The sequence below is a fragment of the Fusarium phalaenopsidis genome (assembly GCF_050370095.1).
Source record: "Fusarium phalaenopsidis strain FUZ10S chromosome Unknown contig_32288, whole genome shotgun sequence".
Classification (NCBI taxonomy): domain Eukaryota; kingdom Fungi; phylum Ascomycota; class Sordariomycetes; order Hypocreales; family Nectriaceae; genus Fusarium; species Fusarium phalaenopsidis.
The window spans coordinates 3,787-21,153 of NW_028145412.1; the positions used below are offsets into that span (position 1 = coordinate 3,787).

General features: G+C 47.1%; 6 protein-coding genes across 6 annotated transcripts; 3 read left to right on the top strand and 3 right to left on the bottom strand.

Annotated features, from left to right (window-relative positions):
- Positions 1 to 307: 307 nt before the first annotated feature.
- On the top strand, positions 308 to 1,186 carry LRP88_03543 (uncharacterized protein; the record flags this gene model as incomplete). Its single annotated transcript, XM_083240162.1, has 1 exon — positions 308 to 1,186. The coding sequence occupies one exon, from the start codon at positions 308 to 310 to the stop codon at positions 1,184 to 1,186; it is 879 nt and encodes a 292-aa protein (XP_083103452.1).
- Positions 1,187 to 2,539: 1,353 nt separating this feature from the next.
- LRP88_03544 (reverse transcriptase family protein) lies at positions 2,540 to 4,192 on the top strand (the record flags this gene model as incomplete). The annotated part of the gene is made up of 4 exons (XM_083240163.1): positions 2,540 to 2,696; positions 2,758 to 2,910; positions 3,103 to 3,302; positions 3,593 to 4,192. The coding sequence occupies 4 exons, from the start codon at positions 2,540 to 2,542 to the stop codon at positions 4,190 to 4,192; spliced, it is 1,110 nt and encodes a 369-aa protein (XP_083103453.1).
- A 454-nt stretch (positions 4,193 to 4,646) lies between these two features.
- Positions 4,647 to 5,304, top strand: LRP88_03545 (Ty3/Gypsy family RNase HI domain-containing protein; the record flags this gene model as incomplete). The annotated part of the gene is made up of 2 exons (XM_083240164.1): positions 4,647 to 5,083; positions 5,229 to 5,304. 2 exons carry the CDS (start codon positions 4,647 to 4,649, stop codon positions 5,302 to 5,304), a joined length of 513 nt encoding a protein of 170 aa, XP_083103454.1.
- A 1,157-nt stretch (positions 5,305 to 6,461) lies between these two features.
- Positions 6,462 to 7,158, bottom strand: LRP88_03546 (uncharacterized protein; the record flags this gene model as incomplete). The annotated part of the gene is made up of 3 exons (XM_083240165.1): positions 6,462 to 6,778; positions 6,829 to 7,037; positions 7,091 to 7,158. The coding sequence occupies 3 exons, from the start codon at positions 7,156 to 7,158 to the stop codon at positions 6,462 to 6,464; spliced, it is 594 nt and encodes a 197-aa protein (XP_083103455.1).
- A 3,630-nt stretch (positions 7,159 to 10,788) lies between these two features.
- On the bottom strand, positions 10,789 to 11,595 carry LRP88_03547 (uncharacterized protein; the record flags this gene model as incomplete). The annotated part of the gene is made up of 2 exons (XM_083240166.1): positions 10,789 to 11,182; positions 11,525 to 11,595. 2 exons carry the CDS (start codon positions 11,593 to 11,595, stop codon positions 10,789 to 10,791), a joined length of 465 nt encoding a protein of 154 aa, XP_083103456.1.
- Positions 11,596 to 16,041: 4,446 nt separating this feature from the next.
- Positions 16,042 to 17,117, bottom strand: LRP88_03548 (Gfo/Idh/MocA family protein; the record flags this gene model as incomplete). The annotated part of the gene is made up of 2 exons (XM_083240167.1): positions 16,042 to 17,010; positions 17,058 to 17,117. The coding sequence occupies 2 exons, from the start codon at positions 17,115 to 17,117 to the stop codon at positions 16,042 to 16,044; spliced, it is 1,029 nt and encodes a 342-aa protein (XP_083103457.1).
- Positions 17,118 to 17,367: the final 250 nt, after the last annotated feature.

Sequence of the window (17,367 nt, forward strand, 5' to 3'; positions counted from 1 at the left end):
CAAGGATTGATCCCAAGTATATAGAACACGCTCATTGTACTTTCTTATGTACTAGCTACCTCAGCTATCAATACAACTTGGTTACACTCAATACCATTGAGCATATTACCAGACGTGACTTACAACCTATTGCTCAGACTACGCCCAGCACTCTCTGCCAACATAAACCCTGCACGACCGGTTTATCCCTTGGGAAACACACGATCGTCACACGTTGATAGCTCTTGTTCAGTAGTGTACTGCATACTCTGAGCAATACTGTTACCATGGCACCCAACACTGGATCTCCTTCTACCCTCGCAGCAAGCTGCCTGTCACCCCCCAACAGGGACAGCCCGCGACCAAACCAGAGGAACCTAACATCCCGATGGACACTGATGACGATGGCGAAGAACACATCGTCCCGGCCTCACACGAAGATGAAGTCCGCAAACTCAGAAATAAGTACAACCACCTGAGCATCCAGCATAACAACCTCCTGGACGGCGCACGCAACAACGCCAGGATCACTCAGGAACGATTGGCCAGCATGGAGGCATCCATGAACGACATGCAGGAACGCTTCCGCCAAGCCATGGAACAGCAACAGCAGCAATACCAGCAAACAATCAACGAACAACAGAACCGGATCGACCGACTCACCACGCTCCAAGCCCAGCAAAATGACCTGGCACAACAGCAGGTTCACGATCTCGGCAACCTGACGTTCGAGCACACCGCCGCTGGTACTACCCACAAAGACATCGGCGAGATCATCAAACCCAAGGACCCAGAACCATTCAACGGACAGGCCACCCACGTCAGGACGTTTCTTACGTCCCTCAGAGCATACCAACGGTACTTTCCCACCAGGATGGCCAGTGCCGAAAGCAAGGTCCTACACGCCAGCAGATGCCTCACGGGTAACGCACTCACTTGGTTTGAACCCAAGCTGCGCGACTTTCTCGGGAATGAACCCACCGAGGAAACACAACTCCTTTTCGCCGAATACGAAAACTTTGAAGAAGCGATCAGACGCAACTTCGGAACCATCGATGAAGAACAACAGGCCACGCAGAAACTCAAGAACCTGCGACAGACAAAGGCCGCCTCCGACCTACGCAGCCGAGTTCACACAAATCACCTCATTTCTCAATTGGGGAACAAGTGCCCTTCAGATTGCTTTCTACGAAGGACTCAAGGATGAGGTGAAGGACGAACTCTGCAAAACGGAAAACCCGACAATCTCCAGGACTACATCGACATGACTATCAAGATCGACAACCGACAGTTTGAACGACGCATGGAAAATCCAACAAAGGACGAATTTGGGGCAATAAGAACAACGCCAACCAATCTCGAAGGCGAGAACAGACCAGGGGCAACACCTCCTACGGGACCCACGCAGGACCTATGGAACTTGGAGCAGCCCAGAAGGACAGCAAGGACATTGAATGTTACTACTGCCACAAGAAGGGACACAAGGCAAATGAATGCCGAAAGAAGCAGCGGGATACGGAGGAGGGACGCTATCAACCAAGGCCACGACAACCCCTCCCAGAAGGTAAGAAACAGGTAAGATCCACCTGGGCAGATACCGAACCCCAGACGGCCATCCGCACCGTTAGAACACTCGGAATGGCTCGACAAGGATACGACAAAACCGGCATCCAACCAGATGAGCTGACATGCCACACAGCCAAGTATACCTCTCAGAAAACAGGCGGAAGGCAACTATATGATCAACAACATTACGAAGGAACGACTCCACGAACCAGTCAAACCTCAAAAGAACAACCGCTCGCACATTACAGAACACGTGGGATGGAAACCACTCCCAGAGCCCAACAAGGGAAGACAGCAACCAGGCAACTTGATGTCACAACGTACCATCGCCGTGACCAGACGCGCCGAACCCAAAATCGAAGAACCCACGACACCCCCTTCAGCACAACAACCATCGAACGAACAAGCCGACTTCCAAGAAGCCGCCGCAGAAGGATTTGACCACAAGAAATGGATTGTGGGATACGAAGAGAAGGAACAACTTTTGGTGCCCGCCACAGTCCACCGAAGGGACTGCCGACAAGATGACCCCACACGGTGCAACCATACCCTATGCCCTCGACACCAGATTGAGGCATCACGGGAATACGATGAAATCTGCGAACGACAAAAACAGACCAACACAGCAGACTGCCACGCAATGATTGGATTGCCAAGACAAGCAGTAGCAACATCAATCGAACCAAGCTCGAGCACAAGGCTCGACAACTACAGAGAGAACTACGCCAGGAGCGCTCTAGGAAGCCCCGGAAAAGCGACAAAGAACTATGGGAGGAGGAAGACTACCCCCAACTGTACGACGAAAACAATAACAGGTACTGGAACAGCCTAAGGGAAAGGTACATCCAGACCGCACGAGAACATGTGGAAACGTCAGATGAGCAAGAAATTTGCATTCGAGCCTACCATCGGGAATTGGCCGAAAACCCTCGACATCCGGAAGCACCTTTCAATCCACGAGACGACGTAAGGACATACCCGACACACCAGGAGCATGCTAGCATCTCTTGGATGTCGTGCCAACACCATTGGTGCGAAACCCACCGAGAGGAGAAGCAAGAGCAAGATTGCTTCCCCGTCCCACTACCACATCAACCAAACCATAAACCCTACCTATGGTACGAAACGGAAGGGTACAAAGTGGTACACTGGTATGAATCCATCGGCGTCGCGAACGCGCGATATTCTTCAAAACTCTACCACGCCACTCAGGAGAAGAAACGGATCACCACAAGATCGAGGACTGGCAAAAGACGATCAGCCAGGAAAACGAAGAAGACCCCGGAGCCGAACAAGAACGGCAGTACCAGGACTGGCTGCACAAAAGGACGACACGCACGACTACGACGCCTGCGCAAACAGCGAGTGTGAATTTGATCACACAAACTACGCTCTGGCAATGTCAAAAACTAGACACCCCATCCGACACAGGGCGACGGGTGGATGAACAAGGGAATACATTACCCCAGAAGGCCCTCTACTCCACCACCGGAGTACACAGGCGACGATGCCTAGAACTGAAAGTACGAGTCAGAGGAGAATGGTTGAACGCTTTAGTGGACAGCGGAGCTGAGCAGAACTACTTCGACCCGACAACGGCGAATAGGCTCAGGCTACCATGGAGGTACAAACAGACGCCTTACTCGGTTGTCAACCTAGAAGGAACCCCTTTCGACTACAACAACGGTATCATCGACAGCGAGATTGATCACCTCAAAGTTTTCGTTGAAGGAAAGAACCAGGGCATTTCATTCGACGTTGTACCGAACAAGCAACATGATCTTGTACTCGGGTACCCATGGTTACAACGATTCAACCCACATTTCGACTGGAAGACTGGCCAAGTGCTCTCTTTCAACGATGAGACACCTTCCACAGCAAATGACGACTCAGAATACGACACGAGATCTCAAACTTCTACCGAAGGAACTGGAGAAGCCAGGCAGAGGCCAACACGAGACACCTCTCCACCCACAGGACAAGACACAAACATCAAAAAGGACGAAAACGACAGCGACAAAGGATGATCGCACGAGTCATGCAACAGTTTCATGAACTCGAAAAGGACCTAGCTCCACAAAAGAAACCACAGGATAACCCGGAAGAAGAAGAGCGACTCAAGAACATTCCATGGCAGTATCGCATCTACAAGAAACTCTTCGCGGAAGAACTCGAAACAGGCCTACCTGAGCATACACACTACGACCTAGAAATTGAGTTCATCGATGGGAAGCAACCCGGCTTCAGCAAACTCTACCCACTCAACGAAGCACAACTACCAGTGTTGAAGGAATACATCGAAGACATGATACGGAAAGGATATATCAGGGAAAGCAAGTCATCTGTCGGATACCCCGTCATGTTCGTTCCGAAGAAAAACGGAAAGCTCCGGCTTTGTGTCGACTTCAGGATGCTCAACGCCATTACGGTCAAGGATCGCACACCGCTACCTCTCATCAGCGAATTGAAGGATCGGCTTTTTGGCATGAAGTATTTCACAGCACTCGACCTCAAAGGAGCCTACAACCTTATTCGGATCAAAGAAGGACACGAATGGAAAACCGCTTTTCGTACTAAGTACGGACTATTCGAGTACCTCGTTATGCCCTTTGACTCACCAATGCACCTGCTGCATTCCAACGAATGATCAACAACGTGCTACGAGAACATCTGGACATATTCGTTGTATGTTACCTGGATGACATCCTCATCTTCTCCAAAACGGAGGAAGAACACACGGAACACGTCCACAAGGTACTGCAAACACTACAAGACGCCAAGTTGTTAGTGGAACCCGAGAAAAGCAAATTCCACGCCCCGGAAGTGGAATTCCTCGGACACATCATCTCTCACAACGAGATACGAATGGACCCCAAGAAGGTCTCAGCGGTCAAGGAATGGGAAGAACCAACGAACGTCAAGGAAGTACAAGCCTTCCTTGATTCGCCAATTACTACCGCAAGTTCCTCAAAGCCTTCGGACGGATAGCTGCACCATTGACGGAACTTACGAAGAAGGACAAGACCTTCGTATTTGGGAACAAAGCCAAGGACGCCTTCGACAAAATCAAGGAACTCATCCTGAGCGAACCAGTGCTCAAGATGTTCGACCCATCTCAACCAATCGAACTCGAAACCGACGCCTCGGACTTCGCCCTAGGCGCACAGATTGGACAACGAGACGACAAAGGACTCCTACACCCAATCGCATTCTACTCCCACAAGCTACATGGAGCGGAACTAAACTACCCCATCTACGACAAAGAATTCCTCGCAATCGTCAACGCCTTCAAAGAATTCAGGCACTATCTCCTAGGAAGCCAACACCAGATCAAGGTATATACGGACCACAAGAACATCACCCACTTCGCGAAAACACAAGAACTCAGCGGACGCCAACTCCGGTACGCCGAATACCTCTCAGAATTCGACTACGTCATCATCCACGTCAAAGGAACGGAGAACGGCAGAGCCGATGCCATCAGCCGACGCCCCGACCTAGACACGGGAAGAACCAAGACAAAGGAACAACTCTTGCAGTTCACGCAGGAAGGACACCTCACACAACGAATCATTGCAACAACCTACACAGTGGAACAGGGCAATCCACTACTCACGAGAATCCTAGAATACAACCAACACCTCCCAGACAATGAGAAAACAGACAAACAACAAGTACCACAGGAACTACAACACGACCTCGTACGCGAAATACACAAACACCTGCTACACGGACACCAAGGAATCAATAAAACCCTAGAACGAGTCAAAACGACGTTTACTTTTCCTAATATGAAGAAAATTGTTTCAACCATCGCCAACCAATGCGACCTCTGCGCGAAAACCAAGGCACGACGCCACAAACCATACGGAAAACTACAACCACTCCCAGTTGCACAACAACCATGGGACTCAATCACTATGGATTTCATCACCAAACTACCCCTATCAGAAGAACCAGCCACTGGAAACTTCTACGATAGCATTCTCGTCATCGTGGACAGACTCACGAAATTCTCCTATTTCATACCTTATAGAGAAGCAACAACGGCCGAAGAATTCGCCTATCTCTTCTATTTCCACATTGCCAAAACACATGGACTACCACTCGAGATCATCACAGATCGAGGACCACCATTTGCATCAAAATTCTGGCAGAGCCTCACAGGATACTTGGGAATCAATCACAAACTCTCCACTGCATACCACAAGGAGACAGACGGACAAACGGAACGCATGAATCAAACACTGGAACAATACCTCCGATGCTATATCAACTACGAGCAAAACAACTGGGTTGAAAAGCTACCAGCTGCCCAGCTAGCCTACAACACAGCAACCAACGAAAGCACCAAGGTCACACCAGCATACGCCAATTTCGGGTTCACACCAGACATTTACCGACAATCCCGAGACGCCATCATCAACCCCAAGGCGATCCTCACCAGCGACCAATTACGAAACCTACATGAAGAAATGAAAACAGAACTCGAATTCGTCAGAAACAAAATGACGGCATACGCCAATAAGAAAAGAATCGAGGGACTGATCCTCTCGGAGGGAGACATGGTCTACCTCGCAACAAAAAACATCGAAACAAAACGACAAAACAAAAACTCGACTACAAATACATCGGACCATACAAGATTAAGCAGAAAATTTCGAAACATAACTACGAACTGGACTTACCACCCAAGGTCAAGCTCCATCCAATCTTTCACATTTCATTACTCGAGCCAGCACAAGACACCATCCAGGTGAAAACAAATAAAGAACCAGACACAGAAATCGACGGACCAGAAGAATACATCGTAGAAGCCATCCTCGACATGAACAAAATCAATGGCAAAACAATGTATTTCATCAAATGGAAGGACTACCCTGACTCAGAAAACACATGGGAACCCCCAGAACACCTCACTGGTGCACAACGCCTTCTGAAGGACTTCCACCAACAACGCCAAGCACAGGCTCGTCAAGACCAACAGCGTTCCAATCAATCAAGTCAATGGCCCCAAAAGAATGCGCCTCCACAACAGCGGACGACTCCTCACGGAGCTCGCCCGATTCCTCCAAGGCACGTAAGCCGCGCTCAAAAGCCTCGTCACCACGCGCTTTGAGCAACCTCTTCTGCTTCCGAATGCGGGCAAGCTTAGCCATCGCCTCCTCCAAAGCAGCCTCTGCTTCAGCCTCCTCACCTTCCAGGCGTTTGCGCTCCCGGATATTTTTCGCAACTACAAGAAATCAGCCAAACCGCCGTGAAAAAGCACTGACACCCACTCACGGAAGGAAGCCACGCCGGCCCCATCGCACACAACCTTCGCATCAACACAATTGGAGCAACGGTTGGAACGATCGGAAACCACCTTACAGGACAGACCCTGGCGGAAACAACGAGTACAAGGCATGATTTCGGAACCAAAAGCCTCAATATAAGCAGAAAGACCCTGCGCTTCGGAAAGCTTTCGCAAAGAAGTACGCTTGAAACCCGGCCTGACATCACGTCAGCAAAAGGAAATTTTTACAAGTCAGAGTTACCCACCGACAACACTTGGCCGCTGAAACTGGTCTTGAGGACAAGACCAACGGGGAGGGAACCTCGTGTCACGGCCATGACATGGGCCAGGCGGGGAAGCATGGCAGAAAACACTCTGACTAAGCAGGACCGAGGAAACCGAACGTCGCTCCCATGGGTCCCAGGACCGAACGTTGAAAACGTCGGCCCTACCAATGGACCGAACCCAGAGAACGTCGGTCCAAGGATTGATCCCAAGTATATAGAACACGCTCATTGTACTTTCTTATGTACTAGCTACCTCAGCTATCAATACAACTTGGTTACACTCAATACCATTGAGCATATTACCAGACGTGACTTACAACCTATTGCTCAGACTACGCCCAGCACTCTCTGCCAACATAAACCCTGCACGACCGGTTTATCCCTTGGGAAACACACGATCGTCACAGCCGGCTTAGTATCTTATTTGCCCATTTAAGTTCTTTAACCCTAGCCTTAAGTAAGGCAACCTTATGCATAACTATCTTTGTTTTCTTAGAATAAGACCATATAGCTTCTAGAATTAACTCTGGGGAGCTACTTTTATGCCTTATAACTCATCTCTTGAGGTATTCTGACTGAGATTGAGCCTTAAGCACGGTCTTTGGGGTCTTTGAAACCCAAGGGGTCGATAGTTTAGCCACCTCCTTAGCCGGTATTAGAGTCCATAGTGAGTTTGTTAGAAGTGGGGCAAGGATCACGACCATCGTGAATAGCTTCACGGTCAGCGTGAACGCCAGATCGCAGGCAACGGCCTGCTGCCTGGAAGATCGGCAGGATGAACACAAGTATAAGAGACCGACCTTTGTCATTCCTTAGATAGAAGAAGGGAGCTTTAATTCAATCTCTTCTGGCTACACCCAATGTTGCACACTCTCAACCTCCGAGAGAGTTGGGGGGAAAAGGTGCTAAGCCATTTTGGGCCATTGGGCAATTTCCTGTACGTAGAAAAAGGTCAGAGGCCAGTTGCCTTCGGCCATCAGCATCATCACTGTCGTCATGGTCAACGAGAAAGGAGCAGCTTTTGGGCTCTTTCTCTGACTAAATTTTCATTGTTATCAATTGATCAATTGCCCTTACTATTTTATATTATATTTACCTCACCAAGAAGCGTGTGAGATCCCTATTTTGAAAATCCCCCGAAGAAGGTCACGAAGCGTTCAACCTCGCTGTGGTTGGTGTGTTCTGTTTCTCCAACAAAATAGCTGCATATTAAGCTTTGAGACTATACTTTCCGGGTTAAGAGGAATAAGCCTGGCCCCTCTGAAGGCTAACTTGATATTTTTTTCCATCATAGCGGCCTGAAATGCGACGTAGAAGGCCAGGAAGAACTCAGTCTTTGAAACATAAGTTATAAAGCATGTAATCAGAAGCTTTATTTCTCGGCCATAAGCGTTCTTAAGCACGCTAAAGCACCCGACATCAAGGGGCTAGAGTAGATAAGATAAATAAGGTGGCATATAAAGCCTAATAATCTTTTTCTCCTCATAATATCTCTCAAATTCAATTAAGTAATAACTTTCATAGCCATCAAGGATTAAAAGATAATAGCGACTATTTAATTACTTAGCTATACACCAATCAAGGTGCGTAAGCCACTCGAGACCAATCTCATTATCAGTCTAGCCATTTTAGGTTATTATAATAGCCTAATCGCCCAGGAGGTTACTATCCCGGTACTAGTTAGCGAGGTAATATTAGCTCGCACTAATAATAAATGGCGGGATCGCTTAGCCATCCGCGTTAATCGCCTAAATAACTATAATCTATTCTCGGTTTCTAAGCTACACCGATTTTAGCTTTCCACGCCTTTCTATACCTATAATAACTATTCCACTTTAAATTATATCTATTATAAAGCTAGTTTTATTAAAGTTATAGATATTATTTAATTAGATATTATACTTTGCGATTATATTTACTATAAGCTAAAATTAATCACGGATAATAGTTAGATCTTTGCATTTAGCTTTTTAGTAGTTATATTTCTAAAAAAAAATACGTCTTAAGCTCTAGGTATCGCTTAACAAAGTTTAAAGCCTAGCATATACCAACTGGTGACGCGTCGCAGTCGGCAAGTAATTAATTAGCTATATCTTTCACACCACGTAGCCGGGGGGGGAATCCTCGCAAATCTAGGTTAAGAATAAAATAAAGAAGGATCTCTTCCTCTAGATTAGATAGCTTATGTGATTTCGGGATAATATTAGCTCGGGCTTAAATGCCTTGATTGCGGTTAAAGAGAGTACTATAGTTGACTTTATAGATTCTTGCGGCTCGCCGGAGACTTAAGTTTAGGGTATTTTGATAGGCCTAAAGGGCAAGAAGAACTCTAGCCTCTCTATTTCCTTCTGACATATTAGGTGGTTAAGAATTAATTAATTAAATAGTGATGATATAGGTTAAGGGATTTTTGATCATCTCACTTGTCTGATCATCTCACTTATCAAGTACGTTATAAGTTTTTATTAATTTAAAGCTAAATTTAAATTTTTAAGAGTTCTTTTAAAACTTAAATTTATAGTATAAAATCCAAGTAGTACGTACCCTTGCCTGGTGCACATGCTTATTATGTACGTTAACTTTAATTTATTTATTATTAACTTTTTTCTTTATTAACCTAGCTAAAGAGTTCTCTATGCTCTCCCGCTTTATTATAAAAAGAAGCTAGCCTTAATATACCGCACGTAGATCTGCCTAATATCCCTTGAGTTGTGTTGAACCTCCCGGCCGTACCAGGCCCCACAAGCCCACCATCTTCTAGGAGGTACATAGGTGGAACCTCGTGATAGATAGGGAACGTGAGCAGTGTGAAGTAGCGATTTGTAACTCGAGAGATTGCTGGTACTTCTATCACAGGCTGAAATAGGGGGGTGACAGGTATTTTTTGATTGACGCATTTTAATTGGCTACACCTCCTTGCCGCGACCTGGCGGGAGGTTCAACACAACTCAAGGGATAGTGTCTGCTCCTAGCCTAGCCTTAGATGACGAAGAGGCTCCCATGGTTCAAGGATAGCTCTAGGCGTCGCCATGAGACTGTCGCCGTCCCCGTGATGATATGGTCTAAAACAGGGTGGCCTGGGTTCCGGCGTCGGCCTGGCGCCAGCGAGGTGTAAATGGAGCAAGCAACAACTGGAGTTGTAGGGCTCAGAGATTAATTTACTTCCTAAAGCACCTACTATAAATGGTTATAATTCTCAATGACATCAATTTTACGAGCTTGTGCAGTTACGAGCCATCAGCCCTACCTAAATGACACGGCAGAGTTGAGCTGAAAAAAAAAAAGTATGAAGCTCTTATAGATGTCAGCTATAGGGTCGTATTCTTAACTAAAGGAGGAGGACAGAATGAGTCTATGTTATGGTTTGCGTCTAGTACCTGCCGCAATCATATCTTTCAGCACTATCGGGGCGGGATATGTAGAGCTAGGTTCTGAGCCCACTGTGTTAGATAAGTGTTGTTGCTCTCATGGTCAGGAATATTCATTATTCTAGTGAAGTATTTGCTGTGGTTTAGGTAGATGTTTGATATATTAACAGTTCACTATTGATCTAATGGCTGCCTAATAACCTTTGTCCACATATTACTCCGTCACTCAGGTTCTATTCCACCAAATGATCAAATGAGGCAGCCACTGAAGACAGCGAAGGCCTCGAAGGACACTTAAAAGATCCCGTACATCTTATTTCTTACAGGCAGCCCATCTGCACTGAGGCTTGGTAACAATGTTAACAGTGAGAATACCGTGGCTCTTCTCATCGTTGTCGTCCGGAAAAAAGACTGGAACACTGCCGCATTTCTTGCAGCCGTGATCAGACAGGTCTACGAGGAGCGACCGGATTTTTGTGCCGGGCATGCCGCCAGTATTCTGCAGGAATGCACAGAGGTTGTCGGCGCATACAATGTGCTCCCCATTTTGGTACCAGCGACCAAGGTCGACATAATTGGCAAGGTTGATTAAATCCACAAGAGAATTCGAGGTTGTACCGCAGCTGCTGCTGCCTTTGCAGTTGATGCCAGCGGCTGCCTGTCCTGCTGCCAGGAGGGCGGTGGCGATGATTGCGGTGATTTGCATGCTACATCATTGTTAGCATTGCTCATGTGGACATGGAGACTGGTGCTGACCTGGCGTTTATGAAGGTAGAAGACTGTTGAGTTGCTGAGTTGAATGAGAAGAGCGCAGTAGTTGAGATGAGGATGAGTTATCTCGGCGAGACAGACTCTTTTATATGTGAAAACCAGGGACCGAAAGAGGAAAGTCGGAAATTAGGGTCGTATGCCTAAAGCCCTGATCATGAACGGCGTTCAAAATGAATCATGCTTTGAGTTTTCGGGTTAGATGCCTATCGGATGCGCTTGGCTTGATCCATCATCACTTCCAGCAGCCGACATGAGCATAAGCTGTCGCAAGTGCATACCGGCCCAGAACAATATGAACCAATCTCGCCACGAGCTCCCGCACGTTGCGGACTTGCTCTTTGAGGCTCATTTGATGATGATCTTGTGGTTCAAAATGAACCCGCCGTGAGGGAGTGATTCAATTCCAATCACGCGTGCAATGAACGGGGTTTTGGTATCAGACGTTGGCCAACCTAATTTTATGCGCCAGCATGTCCCTCTTCAAAACGTGATTCATTTTGACGCCCGTTCATGATCAGGGCCTAAATGCAGGCCTTTACATAAGCCCATCGTAATCGTCCATTCCAAAATGTATCCAATCATACCTTCTACCCAATGTCCTTTTGATTTACCACCTTCCGTCTTTGTGAACCTCTCAAGGGTGGTAAACATGATTTCGTAGAGTAGATTACTCGAACTGGAGGAGCTATTGTGATTCTAGAACCCTGCGCCGCCAAGGTGCCGAGGCTCACCAATAATGTACTCCACTCGCATCTCGTATATGCGGGCGGCCGCTCAACCCCTGTAGGGCTAGAATCTTAATATTCCCACTATTCCATCTGGTTGTCTCTAACCTATCGCAAGCCAGTGTGGATTTTTTTCCCCTTTGATGCACATGGTTTTGTTAGAAAGAACTGCATCAGTCTGGTGTATTAAACATCTTTGTCACTACTTACCTCGGCATTTGTGAACATCATGTACCTAGCTTTTGTCACCGACTTTATATGGCATGATGAGTAATCACTTAGAGTCTCAATAGATATATAACTGCCGAGATGTCGACGAGTTGTTCAACTTTGATCAGAAGAAAATCAACACTCTTCATTCAAACTCGTCCTTAGCATAGAAATCTTCACTGCAGTCCAGACCTATTTTCGAGTAACATATGTAAGCCACCACGCTATTCACTCGATGTTTTTTTACCTTGTACTAATAACGCACCGAGACATAGCACACTCCAGGATGCATTTCTCAACTGCCTCAGTGCTCGCTACACTGATTTCTGCGGCTGCCGCTGCCAAGCAGATGCAGATCAACTACTACACTGACACCAAGTGCAAGTCTTACGTTGGCCAGGTCGATGTCGCTTGGGCTTCGAGTCTACGGTCGGGCAAGACCAACTGTTTCAATTTTCATTACGGCACGGCTATGAACATCGCGGAGTGCCAATCTCCGGGGTGCTTCTGCAACCTTTTCAAGGGGAAAAACTGCGAAAATTACATGGATCAGATGTGGTACGGAGACCAGTCGAGTTGTCGCCCTTGGGCTGATCAGGTGCAATCTTTTGCGTGCTACTATAATGCTTGAAGAGCGTTGAACTGGGTGGTGTTTGGTTCTGCAATGACAAGGTAGTCCGCTGTATGTCCCTGATAAGACTTTTGTATTTGTGGGGCAAAATGAGATTCGATAGGCCCGTGCGTATCCAAGCGCTGCGGATCAATTCCTCCGCTTGGATCTGATTGGCTGAGCTTGAACCTAAGTTGTGGGTCCTTCTTTGTTGATAAGTCTGGGGTAACCCGACCCCGTTCCTTTGAAGAAGAAGGATCTTTCAACCCCATTTTCAACGCTTGCTACTGTGAAACGCGCTCTGTTTAACAGTATTGAAACTAAGCAGCTTTTATTCTGTTTGATAATAACGAATTGTCTATCGGCCAATTACTATATGACACTGCTGCTACACTTGCTTATTTTTCCGGCAAAGGCCTGGGGTACGACCGTATCACCTTGGAGTCTCTGAGAAGCGGGTTGCTGGGAGTACAAGGAATAAGCAGATGGCAGGTCTGTCTGCGAGGATACGACTTGCAGATACTAGCTACTGTGGACATAGATAATTTGCGGACTGGATCGAGCGTTGGAATGCCGCGTTTTCATCTCACACTACACCATTCATTACCAGGATGACTCAATGTAATACACAATAAGAGATTTACAGTCAGCTGAGCTCCGAGGCAATAAGTATGCCGATAGATCGATATCAAACGTTCGCTGCGAGGATGCCGAAGCCGATGACAACCCGGAGGCATTCTTCGCCTCTTTGATCCTGAAAGAAGGCAAATTAGTATCCCGAATCATCACGTTCCGAAAGTGTAAATGTGATGACGCTCGCCAAAGCTCCCAAACCAAGAAATAGAAGGAGGTAGATTATCCCCTCAATTGTTGAAAGGCTCCTGAAAGTACCTTGCCTGACGGGTACATGACGGGAACCTAAAGATGCATTATTAACCATTCTTGCCAAAAAAAAAACATCATCACCAGCAAGAACGAAATTTTTGAAAACAACAGCTATGCTTACAATGCAAGTGCCTTGCTTCTCAGGCTTGTTCCGAAAGGCGTTGGCGGACCCCGTAGGGGACCGGTCTCCCGTGCCTTGAGGAACGAAAGGTTCTTTCTTCCGCGCCCTCCTTACTCATGCTCGGGCCACCTCGCGCTCCGTACGGCAATCCGCGCCATAATATTTTAGCCACCCAAGCCACAGTTTTACGCCACTTAATTAAGCCACTATGCGTTGCCACCACCACCTCCTCCTCCTATACTAATTAGTCACGTTACTACGTGTAGTTTTAGCAATAGCTAACCGCGTCGTATTATTAGATATGTCCTTAGGTAGCAGTATCCCCTTATAAAAGGGAGCGCTTGCCTTCCCGCTAGATTCCTACTTAGCTATTACTTCCTTCTTACCTAGAGCTAATCACGCCCTATGAAAGGGATGCCAGACTCAGGCAGCTACTATACACGCCTCTATAAAGCTCGCGCGTTTTTTCCACCCAGGCCAAGCACGTCCGTACTGATAGCCAGTAGGTGCGAGTAGAAGATTAGGGGCAGAGAAAAACAATAGGGGACCGTTCTACATGTTTTACACTACTTACTCTATGGAGCTTACGTCCAATAGAATCCGTGTGACATCTTCACCAACTTATACGTATTAAGAATACTATCGATTTCTCTATCGGTTCTACGGTGGAACTAAGTCGATCTCAGTGCAATGACTGCTCATCTCGTAGCCCGAAGTCCTCTCACTGGAATGAAATAGATAAATCTCTTCTCGCATTTTGCTCCTGTTACTATTGATCAACCTTACGTAAGTCGGTACGACTAGAGATCTGGACTGTAAAGTTGTGTCCCTCTTTAGCTAATTGAGATGGTTTTGAGAGAAAATCAAGATAAGAACCCGCAAAGAGAAACCCACAAGTAATGGTCTCACTTAGTCCACTTATCGTAGGATTGCCTTGTTCGATTAATACGACACATGGCTATCCACAGACCTTGCCCATGAACCCTTCTGGACTACGATCTTCTGGCTCAGTGAACCCATCAAGGGCCGGGCTTCAACTAGAATAAAGAACACATTGTCACCTCCTGGACTACTTTAGCCACTAGTAGCCGACCACCTGCAAAAATCATGACTGATCCGTTGGAAAGAAATCAATCATGGATGCTGAGCCATAGGAAACATTGCGATAAGCCAAATCCATCATGGCTCATAAACTGTCTAGCCGATTCTTTGTTTCCTCCTCACCCACACCTCTTTATCTACTACTTCTGCGACACTCCCTGCCTTCTCGGTAGCGTGAGAGGTCTCCGTCTTTGTCATATCTCGTAGTTGGACTTCCCACACCTTGAGTCTATAGGAGCCTCTATCAGACATTCCAGAAAACACGTCGAAGGACCAACCATGCTTGGGACAAGTCAACCCAGCGCTAAGAACCATCCCAAAGTCTTCAATATCGAACGGCGTGCCTTGCGACAAAGGGTATGAGGAATGGGGGCACGACTGTGACGCTATTAGCCATGACATACAAAATGCAAGAGCTGGCTTACATGATCGACGGCATGGAATTCGCCCTTATACTGGAAGACAAGAACTTGATCTGTCAACTCGCCAGCAAGAGCATCATCTCCGACAGGTACTTCTTCTGACTTGGAGCTATTCTCTTTGGAAACGTGAAACGCTTTGCATCCCGGTATTGACTTTGTGTTACACTGCCGAAATTTTGACAGGTTGCCGGCATCGTCAGCGCCGATATCTGGGAACGACGAGCTATGTCCTACAAAGGCCCAATCTGCACCCTGGCGAAAGAAAGGCCGAAATGCATTCATTGTAGACGGGATTTCCGGGTCCAGTGAGATGATTAACCATTTGGCGGGATTTCTGTATTCGTTGCTCTTCTCGAAATTTTCGGTTTCGACGGCGCAAAATTGCTTGGTGAGATGCGGCGAGATAAGGAACATGTGACAAATCACGTGCTCTTCGGTATTGTCTCTGAGCCATCAAACTACAGGTCACAAACTTGATTCTTGGTGTTTTCGAATGATGTTACTATGATCGAATGCAGATAATCTCTGCTACAGCAGGCATCATCTTTTAGTCACTTATTCCGGTGTGGTTGCCTGTCGACTACTGCCCATATCACAATATTCCCACCAACCTCAACCCCCTCTCCAGAGAGGTGAAGCGACTGAACCGAAACTGGGAGCAAAAGTCATTGAATATCTCACATTAACTATCTGATGGATTCTTCTTGGAACGCTTGGTTGTCTACTGCAAACTATACTTCATTGGCGCACCATCTTTCTCTGCGCTCCTCAACATGATTTCCACAAACTCCACATCCGCCATCCCCTCTTCGGCAGACTGCAACGGGTTCTGCTTTCCAGAAACCAAGCCTTCCGCCCAGGATGCAATTTCTTCACTAACACCGCTAGTTTCGGGAAATTCTTTGACAACTGCTTTGCCACTAGCCGGTTTAACAATAACAGTGTTCCCTGACACCTTGACGGTGCCTCGCTCAAGGCCAAAGTCCCACTCAGAAGCATCGATTTGAGAACCAAAGGAGAATTGAACAGTTCCACTTGTGCCTGACTTTGTTTTGACAAGAGCGTTGACGGTATCAGCCGGAGGAAGATGTTTTTGTGTCAAGCTCGTCAGGGCAGAAACAGACGCTGCGCTTGAATCACCCTGAAGGAACAACCTGGTGGCAGCAGCATAATGAACACCTCCATCTAGCAGAGGGCCGCCCTGGTACTGTGCCTGTCCCCTCCATGGCGTTGAGTACCAAAGGTTATCTGGCGGCAACAAGCACATGAATTTGACGTTGAAATGGTCCACCTTGCCCAGCTTCTTTGCTTGTTCCGCGGCGTAGATATACTTTGGTATAAACCGGTAGTTCTCAGCAAGAGAAAAAGATACTCCATTCTTTGACGCAGCATCGATGAGCTTCTTAGCTGCCGCTACGTCTGGTGCGATAGGCTTTTCGGCCAGGACATGCTTCCCCGCTCTGAGGGCTTGATCGATGAACTCGGGTTGGGCGGAAATAGGAAGTGCAATGATGACTGCGGATATGTCTTTTCGCAAGAGAAGATCTTCATATGATTTCCCCTTACCAGAATCAGAAGAGTACAGGTCAACCTCGCCTTTGGTATTCAGAGTGGCTGTGTCTTCGGCTGACTTCAGCGATCGCGAATAGATAGCCTTGAGGTTCAAAGATGGGCACTTCATGATTCCAGGCTGCAACCTCTTAGTTTTTGCTTCTTGAATTTGGGAGGTGGACTCACCATGTGCTCCTTCTTGGCAAAAATGCCACCTCCAACAAGAGCAATACCGATTGGTTCCATGTTTGATGTTTCCGTGATTGTAGATATGTCGAGCTGTCAATCTCCAAATTGGCAAACCTCGGTGTCGGAAACACAGAGAGCAGCCTCTTTATAACTCGAGACGAGCGGGCAACACCCCCCCCTATTCACGTTCCCCTCTGCATCTTTGTGCTAGCCAGCAAGGCAAACATGGTCAGCTGGGTTGAGGACATTTCTATAATCAGTAACAAAGGCAATCGGATACCGATCAATGAATCATGTTATTGTTATG